The 20,079-nt window shown below is 44.4% G+C and overlaps 4 protein-coding genes across 4 annotated transcripts; 1 reads left to right on the forward strand and 3 right to left on the reverse strand.

Moving 5' to 3' along the window:
• Positions 1–3,210: 3,210 nt before the first annotated feature.
• On the forward strand, positions 3,211–5,163 carry LOC133917094 (uncharacterized). The gene is made up of 4 exons (XM_062361067.1): positions 3,211–3,468; positions 3,581–3,656; positions 3,764–3,890; positions 4,837–5,163. Exons 1-4 carry the CDS (start codon positions 3,352–3,354, stop codon positions 5,018–5,020), a joined length of 504 nt encoding a protein of 167 aa, XP_062217051.1. The 5' UTR covers positions 3,211–3,351; the 3' UTR covers positions 5,021–5,163.
• A 461-nt stretch (positions 5,164–5,624) lies between these two features.
• LOC133917093 (uncharacterized) lies at positions 5,625–6,642 on the reverse strand. The gene has a single exon (XM_062361065.1). The coding sequence runs from the start codon at positions 6,497–6,499 to the stop codon at positions 5,774–5,776; it is 726 nt and encodes a 241-aa protein (XP_062217049.1). The 5' UTR covers positions 6,500–6,642; the 3' UTR covers positions 5,625–5,773.
• Positions 6,643–7,133: 491 nt separating this feature from the next.
• Positions 7,134–14,200, reverse strand: LOC133917095 (kinesin-like protein KIN-14E). Its single transcript, XM_062361068.1, has 22 exons — positions 13,800–14,200; positions 12,385–12,683; positions 12,123–12,294; positions 11,983–12,053; positions 11,732–11,909; positions 11,540–11,649; positions 11,357–11,456; positions 11,196–11,282; positions 10,915–11,091; positions 10,355–10,628; positions 10,110–10,271; positions 9,801–10,016; positions 9,675–9,712; positions 9,418–9,581; positions 9,171–9,296; positions 8,965–9,090; positions 8,776–8,847; positions 8,638–8,700; positions 8,438–8,500; positions 8,251–8,313; positions 8,101–8,163; positions 7,134–8,015 (listed from the first exon to the last, which is right to left on the reverse strand). The coding sequence occupies exons 1-22, from the start codon at positions 14,011–14,013 to the stop codon at positions 7,512–7,514; spliced, it is 3,342 nt and encodes a 1,113-aa protein (XP_062217052.1). The 5' UTR covers positions 14,014–14,200; the 3' UTR covers positions 7,134–7,511.
• Positions 14,201–18,861: 4,661 nt separating this feature from the next.
• LOC133917096 (protein S40-7-like) lies at positions 18,862–19,809 on the reverse strand. The gene has a single exon (XM_062361069.1). The coding sequence runs from the start codon at positions 19,597–19,599 to the stop codon at positions 19,036–19,038; it is 564 nt and encodes a 187-aa protein (XP_062217053.1). The 5' UTR covers positions 19,600–19,809; the 3' UTR covers positions 18,862–19,035.
• Between the last annotated feature and the right edge of the window lie 270 nt (positions 19,810–20,079).

Consider the following 20,079-nt stretch of genomic DNA (forward strand, 5'->3'; position numbering starts at 1 on the left):
ACGTAGAGTAAGGCATCGAGCAATGGAGTGAAGCACCTCGTCCATGTAGGTGGTACTAATTAGTTCTCTCCTCCTTGGATAGGCGTTAGGAAAAATTTCCTCTATGTAATCCATCAGTTGGCGGTGAATACTGCCGTCAATTCATAGGTGCTTGCTCTCTGACATGAACAAGTTCATTTGGAAAACACAATTTCTTTTGAAAATTCATCTAGGGTTTAAGGTGGCTAATGTGACACAAGAGGGAGGGGAGGGATGAGGAGGGCGATGCACGTAGTACCTGGTGATCTAGTGTTAAACCATGTATCCGAACCAAATATTTGTTAAAGAAAATAGTGATCAGCCAGATGTAGGACGGGACACGCAATATAGCCACAATTTTGCATAAGATAATAAAGGTAGAGACAATACAAAATAATATAACATATCCTGGTAACTGATCCTTGCATATTTTTATAAAACAAGATAATAGATGATTTAAATTGACGTCACGTTATCTTGTACAATAATATAAGTTTGTTCATAGGTAACCTAGTCGAGCCAAAACTTGAGCCTATACACCTCCAAACTCTAAACTCAACATCATCCATAGAGGTCACCATCTTCAGTTACTGCAGCAGTATGTTCGGCACCTAAGACCACCCTTGAAAAGAGCTTTGGATGAAAGTTGCAGTGCTTTGAAAAGTAGAGGTGTAAATGACCAATTTTAATGAAGAGGGTCCAGATTGGACCAAGCCCAAAGTAGAGGAACCAAAAATGGGCTTTCCACTGCAAATAACCAATGAGGGGTGAACAGAATATCAACCAAAATTGTAAGAGCTTCACCAGCAAAATAAGTTGCATACCAGTCTATCACCCAGGTAAGTAACAAAAGGTTATCGATGAAGTAAAAATGGAAAGAAAAAAAAAAGCAACAGACGGGGGCAAAAAACATACGTCTTGGAAGGCCTTAGCGTGGATGTTGCAAGAATCAGCATTGCTCATTGGAGCAGCAGGGGCAGCAGCAGCAGCCTCCGAGACAATCTCATGCTGAATGGTCCGGGGACCCATTACAGCATCGACAGCTCTATGTGGCATGGCACTGCCAGTACCAAACGCCATGCCTAAAAATTATGTGCATAATAAGCATCGGAATTGTGAGCAGAGCTGACATTGTTTCCACACAAATAAGGCCAGAAAATACCCACCTTGAGCAATCGTGGACCCAATTCCTCCAAGAATGGAGCCACCACCACTCCGAGTAGGAGCAGGAGGAGCTTGGCGCGCTGCCAAAAAAAGACAAACAAATTGCAGCTGTTATAGTAAGAACTAACAAGAAAACCCGGTTACCTGGTTACTCAGTGCCGTGCATTTTAGCAAGATATCGATGTTGCATGGGACGCGCCCATAGTGCGGTGATCCTAGATGACATGGTCACGAGAAGTCGTGGCGACATCAGGCGGCTGAACAGCCCCGAGATCACCAGCTCAGGTGGCAGGCACACCTGTGGCAGAACTGAAAGACATCAGCAGGCCATCTATTTCTGAAAAGGGAGGCATACAGCCCCCCGCCTCACTGAGCTCAAGCATAAGAGCAGCCCTCCTATAGCAACTAATATTGTTCTGCATCATTTTTATCCCATCTTCTCACATGGTAATGTAGACATTAGTCTATTCAGTTGTGAATTTCTGACAATGTGCAAACCTGACAACCTCACATGGAAAGAATTCGATGATTTGAGGAGCAAAATTCAGACCCTGCAGACGAAATATCTCATGAAGAAAGGAGGATCGATGAGACCCGAGAGTTGAAACAGCGTCATTATGATGTATTCTGGCGATTACAAGTGTTGAAGAAGGAAGAACAACTCATCAGAAGATCTGGTGCTCTAAAGATGAATACACCGGAGCATTTCTTGTAAAAAGACTGCAAAGACTAGGATAGCTCAAGATAACTTACCAGAAGGTCCGATGATGGATTTGAAGACACATTGAAGTGTCTGGTGTTCACAGAGGTATTAAGTGGAGTTTCAATGGCTAATTTTTGAGTTTGTGCTCATCGGATGATCCGGTGTTAGTAATACTATTCTCACCGGATCATCCAGTGTTAATAGCTTTTCTGAGCCGTTAGGTTAACGGCTAGTGTGCGAGTTTAAGACTATAAATACCTCTTCACTCAGTTATTTGAAGGTATAACATGCTGCTAAAGTCTGAAGAAGTCCATATATATATCTGAGAAGATATCTAAGCCATTAAAATGCTTAAAGTGATTATCTAAAGCAATTAAACACAAGATTAGTGAATGATTAATGTTTATAGGTTTAGAGAGATTGTTGCTAGCTTATTACTGTCTAAAGAGTGATCCAACCGTGTACCTAGAAGTACGCCGGCACCTTAGGGTCTTGGTGACTCATCAGCAACTTGTTGACCCTCCAACTTGATCGCTTACGAGGACGCGGAGACTATTGCCTTGGTGGCTCAAGCTCTGAAGTGATCACAGCAACAAAGCACTGGAAGAGAGGTTTGTGATGAGACCTTACCTCAGTGGCTCATCCAGGTTGAGACATTATCTTTTTGACTTGTTGACTCAATAGCTGTGATCGGGTGCCGATCGGAAGTATATCCTTGGTAGAGCTCTAATATAGACTAAGGGTAGCATTTATGCTATCGATACCACGGGAAAAAAATTCTTGCGCTAAGTTTATTCTCTCTACCTTATTTACGTTTCCGTATTTACTTACTTGCAATTTATCTTCTTAAATAGGTTGCAAGCGCTTTGATATGTAGGGTAGACACACTAGATAAATATAAAATATATTTAGATAGAAATTAATATAATTTTATCTTGTGTTGTATTTAGAATCAAATAGATTCTAAATATTCTAATTCATCCTCTCCTTCAAATATCCTATGCTTGCTAGGTACCATTGCTACGAGAAACATTGGAACCTACCGTGACACATAGGATTAACCTGATCCCAAAAATCCTGAGAAGTTTATACTTCAGCGTGCATTCTTTGCAATCCTGTAAATTCTAAATTCAGGATCCTATTTTTTCTTTTAATAAAAAATATATTTAAAAAATCGGAACATTACCATATCCAGATGGAGACGAATAGAAGGGCTCAATAGTTCGGCCCAAATCACGCGGCCTGTGGTGTGCTTTTGAGCCCAGCCACAAAACAGGCTTCAAGCCCAACGAACATAGATTAGTTGAGAGCAGTCGGGGAAGCTGTTCACCCAAAGCCGCATCGACCCACGGGCACGACCGCTGCTCCTCGCCGCCGCGGCGATTTCGAAGGTTTGCCTCCTCGTGCTCCCGATTCTCCGTGAAGGAAAGGCTCGGACTTTGCTCGGCTCGAGTACGCGAGGGCGGATGAAGGCGGGGAGGAAGAATCTGCGGCGGGCGCGTGACGAGGGCGCCGCCGTCACGCTCGCTGCGGGCGAGAGCATCATGCAGGTCCTCGCGCTGCGCGGCTCAAACGTCATCGAGGTAGGCGGCTTCCTGATGCTCCCAGAGTCCCAAGACCCTCCCTGAGTCGCATCCGGCGCCGTGTCCATCGTTATTACCGCCGCGGCTTCCTCACCGCCGTGCTTTTTGTTAGGTGATGGACGGCAAGGGCGTCAAGTCCCTGGCCTTGTTCCCGGCCAAGTTCCAAAAGAGCTTCTGGATCAAGAACGGTGAGTAATTGAAGATTGTCCATGACTTGAGACTCGAGATGCAGTTGCTTGATCCAAATAACTGGTTTTATCACTAGTGCGTGACTGTGTCTGCTCTGAATACGCAGGGAGTTTCGTGGTTGTGGATGCTAGTGGGAGGGATCAAGCTCTGGAGTCAGGCAGCAAGATTGCGTGTGTTCTCTCGCAAGTCCTCTTCCATGACCAACTTCGGGCTCTGGAGAAGTCTGGTGAGTGGTAAGTTCCCAGGTTCTTCGATGCTTGATAATTGCCAAGTGCTAACAACTAGTGCTTAGGAGTGTACACAAATTTTAAGATAAGTTCGTAATGGAGAACTGTGATCGGGGCCAGCTCGTGAAAGTAACTGACATCGTAGTTTCTTTTATTTTTATATGCAAGGTGCCACAAAAGATCACATCTACATGAAAAATAAAAGGAAGAATCGGTAAAATAATTTGCACCTATTGCCATGTTTGCCGCCTTGTGTTGAAGGGCTGTGTTGAGTGGCGGATGATGAACAACAACACTGGAAAGTTTTTTTCTACTGAACCCCAGCTAGATTTAGAAAAGAAACTTATTTTTGTGACAGTGAAATTGGTCTCCCTGGCAATATACCTCAATGCGCTTGGTTCCGTTATCTCCTACGTAATTATATCCAAGTGGCAGTGCACCATTTACTGCTTACTTCTCTAGTATGTGCAATGGGTCTGGTGCCATATGTCACTGGCATGGAACTAAAATTCTGTTTTTACAACAAGCCCTCGTTTTTTAATCTTGTAATTCTCTTACATCTTGGATATAAAATTTGCTTGCCTCGTAATACAAGAAAGGGTCACTGACTAATGAATTTCAACAGCATGAATAGTTTTGTTCAAGCTTTACTTGATCAAATGTTCATGAAGAATGACTTGAAGAATTGATACAGCTGATCTTTACTTAATCAAATGTCCATGAGGAATGACTTGAAGAATTGATACAGCTGAAGTGCGATGTATCGAATAACAATGGCACAACAAAACCACTTGTGGGATTAGAGATCCTAAGCTCCTAAGTGACCTTATAAAATATCAGTTTGTGGCACATTTGTATGAGCACTGGATTGGTAGTCTCAGCTCTACCAGATGTTGCTTGCTTGACATCCTCAAATTAGTCTTCTGATTAATTCATCCTTTCTTAATATTAGGCCAGCTATGTTCAAGTCAACTCCCAAGGAAGATTCAGAGGCAGGAACACAAGGACCAACTGCCCAGATTGACGAGGAACCAAATTCTGATGAAGATGATGATCTGCCACCGCTTGAAGAAAACACGAACAGGAATAGACCATTTGAACTGTATTCTGATTCAGACAGTGGTCCTGACTCTTAAGCTAGTTTACATAGGAATAGGCCATTGATGTTATTTATGATCAGAAGTACTAGGGTAATTCTGTGATTGTTTTCAAAACATCTCAGCTTTGGGTGCCATCCACTTGTACACCTGCTGTATTTATCTATGCTCAAGTTCGGACATGTCATGATTTTCACTAAAAAATTGCCTGCGTTTTCAAGATATTTGAAGAAGTTTGTCATCTGACACATCGACTCTATTCCATATGCGTCATGTATGTTAGTGTCTGGCTGTTGATCTGGAAAATCAGAGTCGAAATGGTGGAAAAGGAATCCTCCTTGTGATGGCGTGGCGTGTTTTTCAAAAGAGTCTGTATCCAGTGAAATTTCGGTGGTCAGCGTTTTGACGATTTGTTGTTTTTGCAAGCGTTCTGTTCTCCTATCATCCTTCTCTATAAGGACTCAGCAAACTTGCCGATTGATGTGCTCGCATACTGAAAAATCTAGCAACTCGGCGGCGATCAGTCATGGAAAACTTTGTTGTCGAAGGTCAATTTTGAGACATTTTTAGCTTGAATCTTATCTAACTGCGAGTTACGGACGAAGAACGAGCACCAAGTGTTGGTCAGGAACAAGCAACTTAAATGATTAAGGAGAGTATTCGTTGATCGAAGGAAATGTACACTCGTGAAACAGAGTAGATCACTGAGAAACCTACACAAAATTTTCGATATTACACTTGAAACTAGAAAAAATCCTCTTGGCGAGACGGGATGCCCATGCCGACCGGCGATCACCAGAACGCGCGCTTCCGCCGGAACTGCCTCGCCGTGGCGAGCAGCCCGACGCCAAGGCACAACGCCCACACCCCCATCTCCATCGCCCACCTCACCGTCTCCACCTCGACCTCCTCGTCTTTCCACGCCTCGCCGTCGTCCGACTCGTCGCTGACCACCTCCCACTCCTCCCCGCACGCCCCGCACTCGCATCCCCACCCGACGTCCGTCGCTTCCTCAGGTATCCCCTCCAGCCTCGTCGCCCCGCAGCCCAACCGCCTCGATGCTCTCGCCTTGCCCGTCATCAGCACGCCACCCTCCGCGAGCACCACCACCTCCGCCACCGACGCATGCGTCGCCCGGCTACACTCCACGCGCCACCCCTCGCCGCCACGGCGCCGGCTGAAGACACCTTCCGCCGCCCTCTCCTTTCCGGTGTACACCTCAAACCTCGCGCCCTCGGCCGCGGTGACGCGGTCGGCGCTCGCGTAAGCCGCCGCGTCCCCGGCGGGCCCCGCGACCTGCCGGAGCCTCACCTCCGCGGGCGCGGCCGGCGGGAGCGCGCGGCCGTTGAGCCCCAGCGCGGCGCCGCCGATGGCCGGGAGGTAGACGAGCGTGAGCTCCGCCGGCGCCGCTGCCCGGGAGGAGAGGCGGAGGTAGAACGCGCGGATCTCGAGGGCCCGGCTCGGCCGGAAGAAGGCCGCGCCGTGGGGGCCGTCGTCCATCGTCGTCGCGCGGCACATCGCTATTCGCTAGGTCGGCGTACGTTCGTCTTCCTGGTCTCGTCTCTCGTGGTTGCTCGTGTGGTGTGGGACTGTGAGTGGTGATAAAAAGCGCGGGAGGTGGGGGAGGGAGGAGGCCGGCGGGTTCGTTCGTTCTCGTTCGGTGGGCGCGCGGGGAGGACGGCTCGTGGTTTTCCGCGTTGCGCACGGGGTTTTGTGGTGGAAACGGTCAAACTTTCTAGTGTTGAGCACACGGTTTGGTGGTCAAGTGGCCGCGCACGGTGGGCGGTGAGGTTGAAACATGTCCACCACCAGCAGTTTTGGCACGACGAGAGTTGGGCACAGGCGGCCGGGGGTACATGACTAGACTAGACTAGACTAGATGGTGCAGTGCAAAGCATCTCGGCAGAGCCTGCCGTGGTGCTTAGGACTTTGCTTTCCTGAAGCATCTTTCTCGTTCCATAACTTCGATTTCAATTAAGTTGGCAGCACCAGAAGAGCTTGTGAAATAGAGCACTTCTCTCAGCTGGAATACCGGAGAAGACGTGTTCGAACCGGGGTTATGAAATAAGAGAAGACGTATGGTAAACTACAGGCATCTAATGCGCTGCTTTGTGAAGCAATGCATTACCAGGTAACATACAAAACAGTAGTACAAATTACAAGGCAGCTTCGTCAAGGCTATTTAGCATTAAGCCGTTCGTCTAACCCAGCAAACATGCGACAACTTGTTAATCTCAAGACTGGTGCTCGGTGAGTGCAGCACAGTGACAAAAACACCACAGCACATTAGGATCAGAGATAATAACTCAACAGTATAAGATCACTCGCTCCAGAAAGTGATCTTACACCTGTTGAATCTGCAAAACGTACCAGTAATATACTCCTAATAGGCTGCACTTACATTCACTGCAAGGATGCAGCATGGCTCAGCTAAAAGTTGAGCCTTTACATCCCAACACAAGTTGTATCCGGAGTTTTCACAATGCCATCTACAGCTACCACAAGAGCACGAGCACAAAAGACAAGAGTTCTACCTAACCCATCCTCTTGTCTTGTTCCCGCCCGGTTGCTGCCTGGGGGCTCTGGAACTAGGAGCCATCTTGTGTGTAGTAGCGGCGGCCCGTGATGACGCTGTTGACCTTCCTAGATTCTTTGCCTGAGGTTCCGTTGATTTCCTCTTGGCCCTTGGCTCACTTGGCAAGCTTCTCTTCCTGGCAGCATTCTGACCCGCTGCAAGGCTGTTCTCTTGTTCACCACCAATCGATGCACTCCTTGCATCCCCCTTTCTCTTCTTCTCATTGACTGCTACTTCTGGAAGAGAAGAGTTGTCGCTGACAGGCTGCTTGTTGAGGGAATTCGAGCTCCTCAGAATGCGATTCTCCTTCTCACTCATTGCTTCCTCTCTGGAAGACGCCAGCACCTTTGCCTCTCCAGGAGTGGAAGAAACTCTTGTAGAGGTGGCGGAATCCAGCATCATGATGTTTGTATCCTGCAGTTTGGTCCTTTCTTGCAAGTTGGTTTCAAGTTCTCTTAGCTGAAATGTGGAGAGGCCAAGCTCTGCGTTACTTTTACCCACCTAAATGCAATATTGATGTAGCAGCTCTGAGAAAGAAGGCTACCTTATTCTGAAGCATTGACTCCGTTCTCTGTGTTTCCAAGAGTTCATCTCCTATTTCCCTTGCCTATATTTTTCGGGGCATAAGAGCGTCAGCTACCTGCTTTGAAAACATATAGTAGAGTCAAAGATAGCACATTTTTTGAGGAGTCACCTTATGTTCCGCAACTGATCGCTGGTGTTCTTGTTCCTTCAACTTGAGCTCCAGCTCTTTGATCTGAGGAAGGAAATGATAATCATAAAATTAATCCAACAATGTCGCTAAATCTCATTGATAGTTACTGATAAATTAGATTGGTAATAATTTAGAGTCAAAGATAGCACATCTTTCTAGGACTCACCTTGAGTTCTGCAACTGAACCCTGGTGTTCCTGTTCCTTCAACTTGAACTCCAGCTCTTTGATCTGAGAAAATAAATAATTAAAATAAAACCAATCCAACCATGTCGCTAAATCTCATTGATAATTACTGGCAAACTAGATAGATAATAAAACCAATACATATAATAGAGTCAGAGATAGCACATCTTTCTAGGAGTCACCTTTAATTCCACAACTGAACGTTGGTGTTCCTGTTCCTTCAACTTGAGCTCCAGCTCTTTGATCTGAGAAATGAATAATAATAATAAAACCAATCCAAGCATGCCGCTAAATCTAATTGATAATTATTGGTAAATTACCGTTTTCTTAAGAACTGCAACCTCAGAGTCTGATTGGTGTGGCTGTCTAAGTTTGTACTCTAACTCCACTATCTGAAAAGGGATAGCATGGGTACACATAAATTTCAAGTTTTCTAATTCAGAAGCTACAACAACAGTAACTAATGATAATCCTGGCCTGTAACAAACAGTAACTACATTCGATCGTACCTTCTGCTGAAGGGTAGTACACATTTCTTCTTTCTCCTTTAGTTTTCCAGAAAGCTGACGCTGCTGTTTCTCTGATATCATTTGAGAATGTGTCTTGGAATCTAACTGGCCTTCAAGCTCTTTTACCTATTATAAGTCAAGTACAAGTGAATAACAACAATCGAGAAACACTAGAAGAACTCTTCAAATATTACCGTAAGATATACCTTTTCTTGCAAGTTTTTGCAAAGTTGTTCTTTCCCTTTGGCTCTGGTCTCTAAATTCTGGAAGTTTTCTTCTAGCTTTCTCAAAGAATCATCCTTAAGTCTGGCTTCATGCTTAGCTCTTTCAAGCTGACATTCATCAGCAGGAAAATGTATATACATCATTAGACCAGCTTCAAGCAGGCTGCAGGCACCGTTGTGCAAGTTTATCACAAAAGTCAGCTTCAGGGAAATGCAAGTTAAAACTCACCATCTGTTTGGTCTTTTGAAGTTCGGCAGTATCGACCTGCTTCTTTGCTGGCCCCAATTCAATACGACGAACACGGCTAGCGAAGTTTAATGAACTCAAGGTTTCTGAAACATCATTGTCGGATGGACTAATTTGCACAAACATTAATGCTTTAGAGTCCCCCCCTGTTATCAATGTGAAGCACAGAAAGGGAAAATCAAACATGTGGCTAAGTGGAAAAACAAAGATAGGAAAAACAGCACAGCAGATCAACTTACCTAAAGAATCTTGCAGCAAGTGTGTCAACTTGGAATTTCTGACCAGAAAAGGTACATAAATAGTGAGCGAGATAAGAACCAATGGGTTGTCAATTTACACATGCATGTTATATGAATACCACAAACCTGTACGGTATATGGCTGCTTTTCGTAGCAAGAGCTGAAATGACATCACCCAATGCAGCAAGCGACCTGTTAATATTTTGTGCTTCCTTAAGCCTTTCACCTTGCACATCAGTCTTGGCTAAGCGCTCACTTCCAGCCAAATCTACGAGCCAAAGCTTACTACTTGTACATTCTCCACTCATCAGGTTCTTTGCTCTCACCATGATGCATAGCATGCTGAAGCAACGTGAGGAGGGTTAAAAAACAGTTGGACATCAAGCAATTAGTCCGCAAAGAAAAATATATATAAAAATTCAAATAGTGACCTACCAGTGCGAGCGACTGCTGTGCTCATTCACATTGTTTGACCCTACAGCCCTTGCATTACTTCCAGCTTGCAAGACGTCCCAAACCTCCTTTATGTTCTCAACTTTGGCCTCCACTATGCCAGGCACATGATGGGATCCTTCACTATCCTGTTTGATCTCCAGCCTAATGCAAAAAATACATGTATGAGTTACCACAAACTGATACTGTTGTAAACGAAGAAAGGATCCTAAAAGAATTTTTCATACTTTTTGGACGAGGGGGACGTCGCAAGAAGGTCTCTGATTTGCTCATTGTAAACCTCAAGAACGCTAACAGATAAGTTGTATGTGACAGTTTCTTTCCTCTCCTCCGCAATCTTGAACAGCTCTTCCAGAGTTCTATAATTTACCCCCCTATTCCTTTCAGTCCCTTCCATGGTAAAGGTCTTCCCTGTTCCTGTCTGTCCGTAGGCAAAGATGCATACGTTGTAGCCATCTAAGACCGATGTGACCAGCGGAGATGCATCGGCGTACACAACAGCTGCTCATTTATTCAACTTGCACATTAGACAACCAAACTAAAATAATGGAAATTTTGCATGCTAGCAGATATAATGCAACATAAATTTAATTAGCTAAGCTAATAGTGTCTAGCAGTTTGCTAATTAGCCAAACAACAAGTATTAGTGCTGAGCTACCAATCTAGTCCTTAATGTTAAACTCAAAGAACTGAATCGGTAGACTACAATGTCTAACATCGTGACATGATTACAATGGTAAAAGACAAGTACAATCTAATTCAGACACCGAAGTTATGACTAATATACCTTGATCATCCTTTGGTGTGAATACTCTGTCAAACTTGAATGTCTTTTTATTTGTTCCAGGGTTCGCAATTGCAATGTCACCGTCATTGGCTCCCTCAAATTCCACTACACATTTCTGACCTGATGAGGACTCATCTTTGCTTAAGGGTCGGCACCGGCAAAAAACCCTGATATTTCCTGAAATAGTAGAGATAGCCAGATAGAATGAAAAATATGAAAATAAATCTCTCAGGTAAAATTTAGAGCAAGTGCAAACATCTGAATAAAGAAATAATATATACCTTTCGTCTCCTGAACAATATTATGAAGTTTCTTTCTCTTAGCCATCTCTTCATAGTACTTCAGTTTTAGATCTTCGCACTGTGCAACTGCAATGACAAAAACATACAATGGTTATTGAACAGTTGCAAGGCTGCACAAACAACGCCACTTCAGATATTACCTAGGGCCTGAACTGCTCCAATCATCTTGCTCAAATCCGGAATTGAGTTCGCACAGTCATGTGCTTCAAGAGATAACAATGCCTGCTCTTGTTTCATGGCCTGAGGATTAAGGAGTGAACAATTATTGAAGTTAACCAATTCCATCTGTTGTTGTGATATTGCACGCTATTAAATCAGTTTACCTTGATTTTCCTTTCCAAGTTAGATATGGCAGCAGCCCACAATTTCTTGTCATTTTCATATTTCTGAGAAACATTTCTTAGTTGGTCGCTTTCTCTACCGAGGGCTTGTTCTGTCAGCAAATGAATAATAATGATTAGCATATGCAAATAATCAGGATGGGAAGATGTTTACTGCACTGACGTAATCCATACCGAGACTATCCATTTGAGTGCCCTTTTGGTGAAGCTCTATTTTAAGTCTGCCGAGCTCCAGATTGGTAGAGTCTACTGACGACCATGCCATATAACACTCATTGGACTTCATAGTGCACTGGCTGGTTAGCTCCTCAATCTGTTTCTCATACTTCGAGATCAATTTGCTTGTCCTAGTCTGCATAGTCATAGACAGTTCATGCATGAGTGCCAACAGACATGAAGTTGTAACAGCTTATGAAAGTTCTGACCTGTATAGCTGAAACATCAATATCAGCTGAACATCTATTGCACAAGATATTCCCATTTGTAACTGAGTTTGCTGCCAAAAGTGCAAGATTAAGGTTGTCTCTCTGAACATAAATAAACTGCATCAAAATCAACTCCTTACCTGCTAATGGCGGTGCTTTTCGAATACATATCCCGCAAACCATGGGACTTCCTTTTACTCCTTTGAAATTGATCATAATAGCACCATTCATCTCAACAGTAACCCTAATATCACGCACTTGAAGGGGCCTATTACCTCCAACCACAGCATACACATCGAGTTGAGACAATATCTGTGGATCAAAACGGTTAGTTTTTTTAGCTGAAGCTAAAAAGAAAATATGGGACACAATTACGAGTCTTTAACAAGTTAGTATATTTGCCTTTTCATCTTGTACAAGGACATCAAATGCACTAATTCCTTTTGGCCCGCAAGTGTAGAGTATCTCCGCAAAATGCAGATCTAGAAAATAGTCTCCTGGGGCAAGACCGTCGAATTTGTAGCTGAAACTGCCGTAACGTGCTGAGTGGTAAAGAGAGGGACAATCACCACATTCAGTTATGCTCTCATTCGTTTCTATCACATCCCCTCCTTCAAAGAATGAATCACCAGAAACTTTTACAGAGGGGTCCCAGCCTTCAACTGCACCGCCACCAGCATTAATGAACAGAACAGTGTCATCTGCTTCATGACGGGCAACAGAGAAGGGAATAAGAGGGGCAGTGGAGCTACTGAAACATAATAAAGTGACGATTTTTCAAACTACGTGTATTCTTCCGTTGAGAATTTGATATCAGGAACAATATCCTATAATTTGCGTACATGTGATAGGTGATTCAGAAACAACTAAGAAGAAATTCAAAATTCCACAGCCAGTGTTTGGCTGTTCCACCCCAAAAAAAAGTAGGTCATTGACTATAATATTTCTTGATATGCAATCTGATGGAATCAGTGACGCAATAACATATTCTGAACATAAAGGATCATCTAAATATTTTACACAAATGGTAGCAATAGTGTAAAGTGCAAATGGGCTATATATGGGGAGTAGTTCCATGGTAAAGTGGCTATTTGTACCAATCAAAGCTTCATTCTTTGTTTGACAGTGGCACAGAGCTTCGAAATTTCAAAACATGTAATACATTAGACTGTCATAACATTATCTTAGTTTCAGTTGCAATATAAAGCTCATAACTCTACTAATAGAGATGACAATCCTACTAACCTCCTGGAAATCTGTTCTTTATACATTTTGTGGGCATCAAAACAGTTAAGTACACTGATCCGCAGAAAGTAGCTATGTTGGCAGATATTACAACAAACTGCAAAATGATTTCTTGATGTAAAGGCAGCGTTCAGCAGTTTCTTATCAAGGAAACAGTGTTTTATCAAGTCTAATTTAAAGACATAAATCTCGCCACAAGAAGACTAGGTCTAAGACAGACCCACCACAATAAAGGATCCTGATAAGCTCCCTATGCAGCACAACACCCCAGGAACCTCAAATTGAATTTTACAGCTATCGCATCAATGCATGTGACAAAGCATCCCAATCTGCAAATCTGAAGAGATCTAGGTTCTAAAATTATCGGGGGAAGGAACCAATTTGGGGATATGCAGTACCTAGGATTTGTCCCCCCCCCCCACCCCTAACAATTACGAACTCAAGATCTCTACTTGGACCAACCCCTGCACCAGGAAGCCCCCAATTCCAAGAACCCGCGACAAAATAGCAGGATCCAAGGCGATTTAACCCAGCAGCAAAGAAACCCTAAGAAGAAGGTATTAGAACACGACCTGAACGACAGTCGCCCAGCGTCAGCCCGGACGCGACGACGCGCGGCCCGGACACGAGGATCATGGACTCCGCCACCTCGAGCGGAGAAAGGGCCGGGGCCGGCTCCTCCTCCTCGCGGTCGGGGCTGGCGCAATCTGCCGTCCTCTCCGCGTCCGCGTTCCAGGAAAAGTCCATGTGGTCGCTGCCGGGGCACCGCGTCTCCCCGCCTTCCATTGAATCCGAGAGCTTCAGCGAGCTACAAGGGGAGACTTGTGGTGGATTCGGAGGAGAAATGCGGCTGCTTGTTGGATGGATTTGAGGGAGGACTGCGGCTGCCTTGCTTGCTTTCCCACTTTGCCTGCCCCGCGGTTGGAATTCGAACTGCTGATATTGACGACCGTTGGGAATCGAGCGCAACGGACCGTTGCACCCACTCGACGACGGACAGGGAATCTTTCTTTGAAATAATATTATTTTACAAAAAATGTAAAAATAATATTTAAAATAAGAAAATAGTATAAATAGATGTTAGTCGGTACTTCGTTGGACCAACCATTTCTGCAAATTTTCTATTTTGAATAATATTTTGTAATCTATTAATAAAATAATATTATTTAAAACAACTCGACAGGCAGACCGATAGCTCATCCTAGATTTTTTATACTAGCGCATCAATCCTACGACTACACAGGCTAGAAATTTAGCTTACGATTGAATTATAGATATTTGTATTAATAATGGTTGTATGCTAAGATACATCGACTATTTATATTTAAATATTACAATATAAAATATAAATATAATTTTTATTCATAATATTGAAATCGTATTTATTATTTATGAATAGATCTAATTTATAATTTTTATTTTATGTGTTATGCAAATTGATTTTTATTTTTTCTTGATTTTTTGAAATTATTATTATTTTTAATGTCGTCACCGTATCTCATATTATTTTTTTAAATACACTATAAATTCTTTAATATTATTTTTGTGTGATAATCCGTAATATGTTTGCGTTCTGTTGTTTTAATTTTGTAATGTTTGATTATAATTGATTTAGAAAAGTGTGTTGATTGCTAACGTAACTAAGTTGGAGTTTAATAACTTAATCTTGTTGGACAAATGATATCTGTAAAAAAAGGAAGAAAAGGTAAGGTAAGGAGTAGCCTTGGAGCTAGACTCTATGATTTGTTTTTTAATCTTCTATTTTGTTTCATCTGGTTGTTGATCTATGATTACAGTTAGTTAATCAACTAATTCGACGGTTGGATGTTTTGCTTTTTTATGAGAATTTTTAGGATTAACGTGGAGGCATCAAAAGAAGCCTCCAATTAGTAAATATAAGATTTTTAAATTTAAAATTTACAAATATATGTGCCTTTGCAATTGTATACCATTTCCAATCAACACGGTTCTTGGGCCATTGGTACCGTAATTTTATATGATTTATAGGTAGATCTGTCCAAATATACTTGTTGAGCCAGCCTGCTATGGTCCGATAGGCTCGGCTAAGCAAATGGATCATATCGTGTCGACCTACGTGCTGGAGGCGCGACCCACGGTACGGTCCGTGGCCGACCGTGCCAGATCAGGCCGGTTCGGACACGGTTGCTGCACGACGTGCCAGCAAGGCAGGGAGGGGCGGGGGTGGGGGCGAGGCAGCCAGGCGACGCGGCTAGTGGGGTAGGGATGGCTAGGGTGGGCGACGACGATGGTCGAGTGAGACCGTGTCGGCACATCGTGCCGAGACGTCGGTCCAAACATAGTTAGCTTAGCTAGCCGTGCCGTGCCGGTCTAGCCCGTCTACCTCTTAGATGGTATCGTGCTTGATATATCTACAGTGTCGTGACTTTATCACTATTTGTAGGATTGTGCGCACTAGGTCCAGCGACCTAATAGCAACTATAGAGGTACAACCATCTCACCTTGTCCAAAATTCCAAAAACACACCTCCTGCATCCTCACCTCACTGGCTTTAAGAACACGGAGGCGCTTTGAACAGGGCCACGTCCGGGTGGCCATCTCATCTCGGCCTGGAAACCCGATGAGCGCTGCAACGACCGGGCCGGTCGTACGTAGTGGAACACCACCTCGATCCATCAGTAATTGTCTCACCGTGTGCACGCACGCACCACAGGAGCAGCGCGCGCGTCCAGTAGGCGGGTGGCTCTACGCCCGCCGCACTGTCGGCACGCGGCTAAGCAAAGGTCGCGTGCGCGCCGCCTGACCAATAGGTGAAGGCACAAGAGCTACCCGGCGGTGATGACGAGGCCCAAATCGTCGTGATCCATCCTTTCGGCGGCAGCACCACAAGGATGACGCACAACAGCATCAATTCCCCATGCTCCACCGTGTCATGTACCTGACCTTTTTCATCGTATACAAGTCATTTCCGTTGCGTCTTATGGCAGAACGAGCCTACCCGGCCCTAGATGTCAAAAAAAAAGTGCGCTAATCGTCGGAGGACGATAGACAAGCGTCTGTCCTAATCCTACGTGTTACCCTACGAACCCCGTCTGTCCATTGTCACGCATAGACCTGGTTACCTAGCCCAACATATGCTCCTTTGATATGTTTTGTTATACAAATATTTATTTAAAGTAGTAATATTTGATTATCAATTGTACGTATATAAATAAAAGTGTACCTGATTTTATGCAGGTTTAGGTCATCTTTAGAACAATAATCTTACGTCTTATTACGCCTTAATCAACCTTAGGAAAAAGCTAATTATAATAGGGATATGTCTGAATCTAATTCTAAAGATTTCAGTGAGTTTTTCTCGTGTTCTAAATCGTGAAACAGTTGTTGGATGAATATAATCGTGGCACAACTCTGTTGTAGATCTTTTAGATAAAGGAAATATAACGCTGCTGTAGATCTTAATAGGTTGTTTCTGCTCTTATCCGATTAGGCTTAGTCTGTATTATTTGTCTCGCTTCTCATTTGCAATTTGATTGTCTGTCTCTCATTCCACCTCCGTTGGTCGTACCCCTTCCTCTTATATAATTGGGTCAAACAGACGTACCATACTCAAATACTCTGTTTTCCATTGTTGATATGTTTTGTTAATGATTGGCAAAGTCTATTATACGAATATCTATTTAAAGTAGAGTTATATGATTATCAACTATGCATATAGAATAAGAGAACATAGATTTTTACAATTTTAGATCTTCTTTAAGATAATAATCTTATGTCTTATTTTATCTTGATAAAAAAGACAATTAAAATAGAGATATGTCTAGATATAATCCTAAGAATCTCGGCGAGTTCCTTCATATTCTAAATCCTGAAGTCCTTATCAGATAAATCTAATCATGACACGACTCTATTGTAGATCTTAATGGGTTGTTTATGCTAATACCAGATTAGGCTTGCTCTGTATTGCTTGTCCGACTTCTCGTTTGATATCCAATTGTCTGGCTTTCATTCGACCTCCGTTGGATGTACCCCTCCCCTCCTTATATAGTTAGGTTAAAGAGACGTACTGTATTCAAAATTTCAGAGTGTAACATTTACTGATTGTATTACTTTCGAATATATAGAATATTCTTTTCTAAAATAAGAATAGTTTTCATGTAGAACATGATAAACTGATTGAAATATCGATACATATTTTAGTTACCTATATCGGTTGTGAAACCTACCATATTTCATCATCAACGGTGGTCGAATTGATGCTTCTATGTATATGCAACATGCGAAGTAAATTATCAAGACCATCTTCGAGAGAGAAGAAAAAAACAATAACATTATCGAGACCAAGGATCTACGAAGTTTCAGTGTTTCAAGTGCAGCACAATTCCTGAAAGCTGTGCATGAAAAAATATTCTTCCTCTTGCATGTGTTAATTAAGTCCGGATTTGGGATGGCTCGATTGATACTTGACTCGTCTTCTTTTTTATAGATTATAGATATCCAATGAGCTTTGGACTGCGTGCCACGCATGTCACCAGGATGAAAAGTTCTAGAAATTAAGAAATCAGGGGATACCAGGATATGTACAGACAATGCAGTTGTTGTCATGGTAAGCACATCGTTTTGTTTCTGATATAATCAGGTGGCAAACTTCTCTTCTCCGACGAATGATCACTTTGCCATTTCCTAGACATGTCGTTGTCCAAGTATAATACAAAATACCATCTCCGTAGTCCCAATCCAAACAAAAAAGACTGCCATTGCCGTAGTACAATACAATATATCACTCTTGCAATCCATCACCCGTGGCATTGACTCATCAACCAACGAGAGTGACAGACTCCACAGACCCAAAGAAACGGATTAACAAGGCCGGTAAGATGCCAATCTAATCAGTAATCGAAGATGAACATGACAGAGATTAACCATCCGTCCAATCCCACTCACGAATCATGTCAAGGACAGCCCGGACTGGACGAAAAGACGAGAGGCAAAAAGGACGGGCACACGATGGCGCACATAAAAAGTACTGGCAGGAATCTGAGGCCTGGGAACGGGAATCGGACAGGCACGGCATAGGGATCTGAATTCCTGATCTCCGATTTCTGAAGCCGCAACTGGCGACAAGTAAAATAATGCAGGCTCCCTGTACGTGCGCCACCAACCCCACCACTGATGACTGATGAGCAGAGCAGAGGAGGAAGAAGACTGCGAGAATGATTGGAGGCCTATTGGCTCTCGTATTACACCCATGTTGCATGTCAAAAACAATGGCTGATTGGGCGAATGAGTACAAACTACGTTGCATCATGCTGGTGTGAAACAACCAACGAGATGCAGATGCTAGTATATTATACTAGGATGGTTGATGTAGCCTAGGGTTTATATTGTATTGCCCGTGTCAAAATCATGGTTTCTTTAGCTGCAGACGAGCCCAATTTGATCATAGAGTAGAGTATCACAGTGACCTAATTTATGGACATGTTGGCAAGAATATATGAGATTGTGATTGTTGTGCTGAGAAACATGGATGTTCTCTCTCTCTCTCTCTCTCTCTCTCTCTCTCGACTGTTGTATATTCAGTCAAGTGAAGGTGAAGGTGTTAAATTCATGGTAAATCAAGTGAAAGCTGAGGTTTCATGCAGAAGAAGAGCCAGGTTCGCAAACCAATCGGATTGAATGTATTGGATTCAATTCAGGTGCCGAGAGACATTAAATAAGCTTTGGCTTTTGTTACACTGGAAAGTAGAGAAAGAGGCAGCTGAAATGGCAGGAGCTGAAGAGACGTGAAGCTTTGATGGCATCGCACTGGTGGGATCGGCCTTCGCTTTTTCAGAGGTCCAGGAATCCGGTCTGCCGGAGGACGGCGTTGCGGACGCGGCGGAGGTCGCGCCCCTTGAGCGTCCGCCCGGCGCCCTCCAGCACCGACGACGACCGCGCGTGGCGCCGTGCCGCCACCACGTGCGGCGGCACCATCTCCTCCCCCTCCTCTTCGTCAGACTCATCGTCCATCCTGGCGCCCCTCCCGTCCTCCGCGCGGCGCGCCGCCTTTCCCGGCCACACTGGCACCCTCACTGGCGCCGACTGCCTCGGCGCGGCAGCGCCTGCTTCCGGCGCTACCGCCCTCACGGGCACGGCCGCCCCCGCATGGTCGCCGCCGTCAGCGAGGAGGGAGGACAGACCGAAGCTTTGCGGCACGGTGTGCGAGCGACGCCTCGCGCTCGGCGGCGGCTCGGGCACCGGTGGGGCAGCCCACCCATCCTGACCACCACCCGGCGGCCACACCACTTCCCGCTCGTCGAGCTCGAACGGCGGCGAGTCAGGGCCCGATTCCGGCTGCTTCAGGAGGCCAAGAAAACGGAGCGCGCCCGCGTCCGGCGACCGCGGCATCGCCATTGGCACCCACCAGATCGATCCAAGAACTCCCTTCAGCTCCTCTCCCTGGCCCCTGCCTTCTCACGTGGCCGTGTTCTTGAGCTTGTGCCCAAGTGTTTGTTTGTGTTGGGTCTTGAATCTTGATGCTGCTCTGGTTTTGCTTATATACAGTGGTGGGTCGGAGATTGGAAGAGGAGAGGAAGGAGAGCGAGCGAGCGAGTGCGCGAAGGAGGATGATGACGTGTCATCTGTCATCAAGGTGGGCCCCGCTTGGGGAAAGGGTCGAGGGAATCTCCACGTAGATGCAGTCGGATTCCTGTGCGGATTTTTTGTTGTCTCTCGGCGAAGAGTGCTTAAATCTTTTTCGTGCTCAAGACGAGTTCAATTTGTTTTCTCAAAGTTTTCAGAGGCCTGGTTCAAATTACATCATTGTTTCAAGAATCCATCAAAAATAACACAAACTGCATGATAAAAGAAAAATCATCCTCGCACTTCTCTAGC

This window comes from Phragmites australis, chromosome 4, assembly GCF_958298935.1.
Source record: "Phragmites australis chromosome 4, lpPhrAust1.1, whole genome shotgun sequence".
NCBI classification, from domain to species: domain Eukaryota; kingdom Viridiplantae; phylum Streptophyta; class Magnoliopsida; order Poales; family Poaceae; genus Phragmites; species Phragmites australis.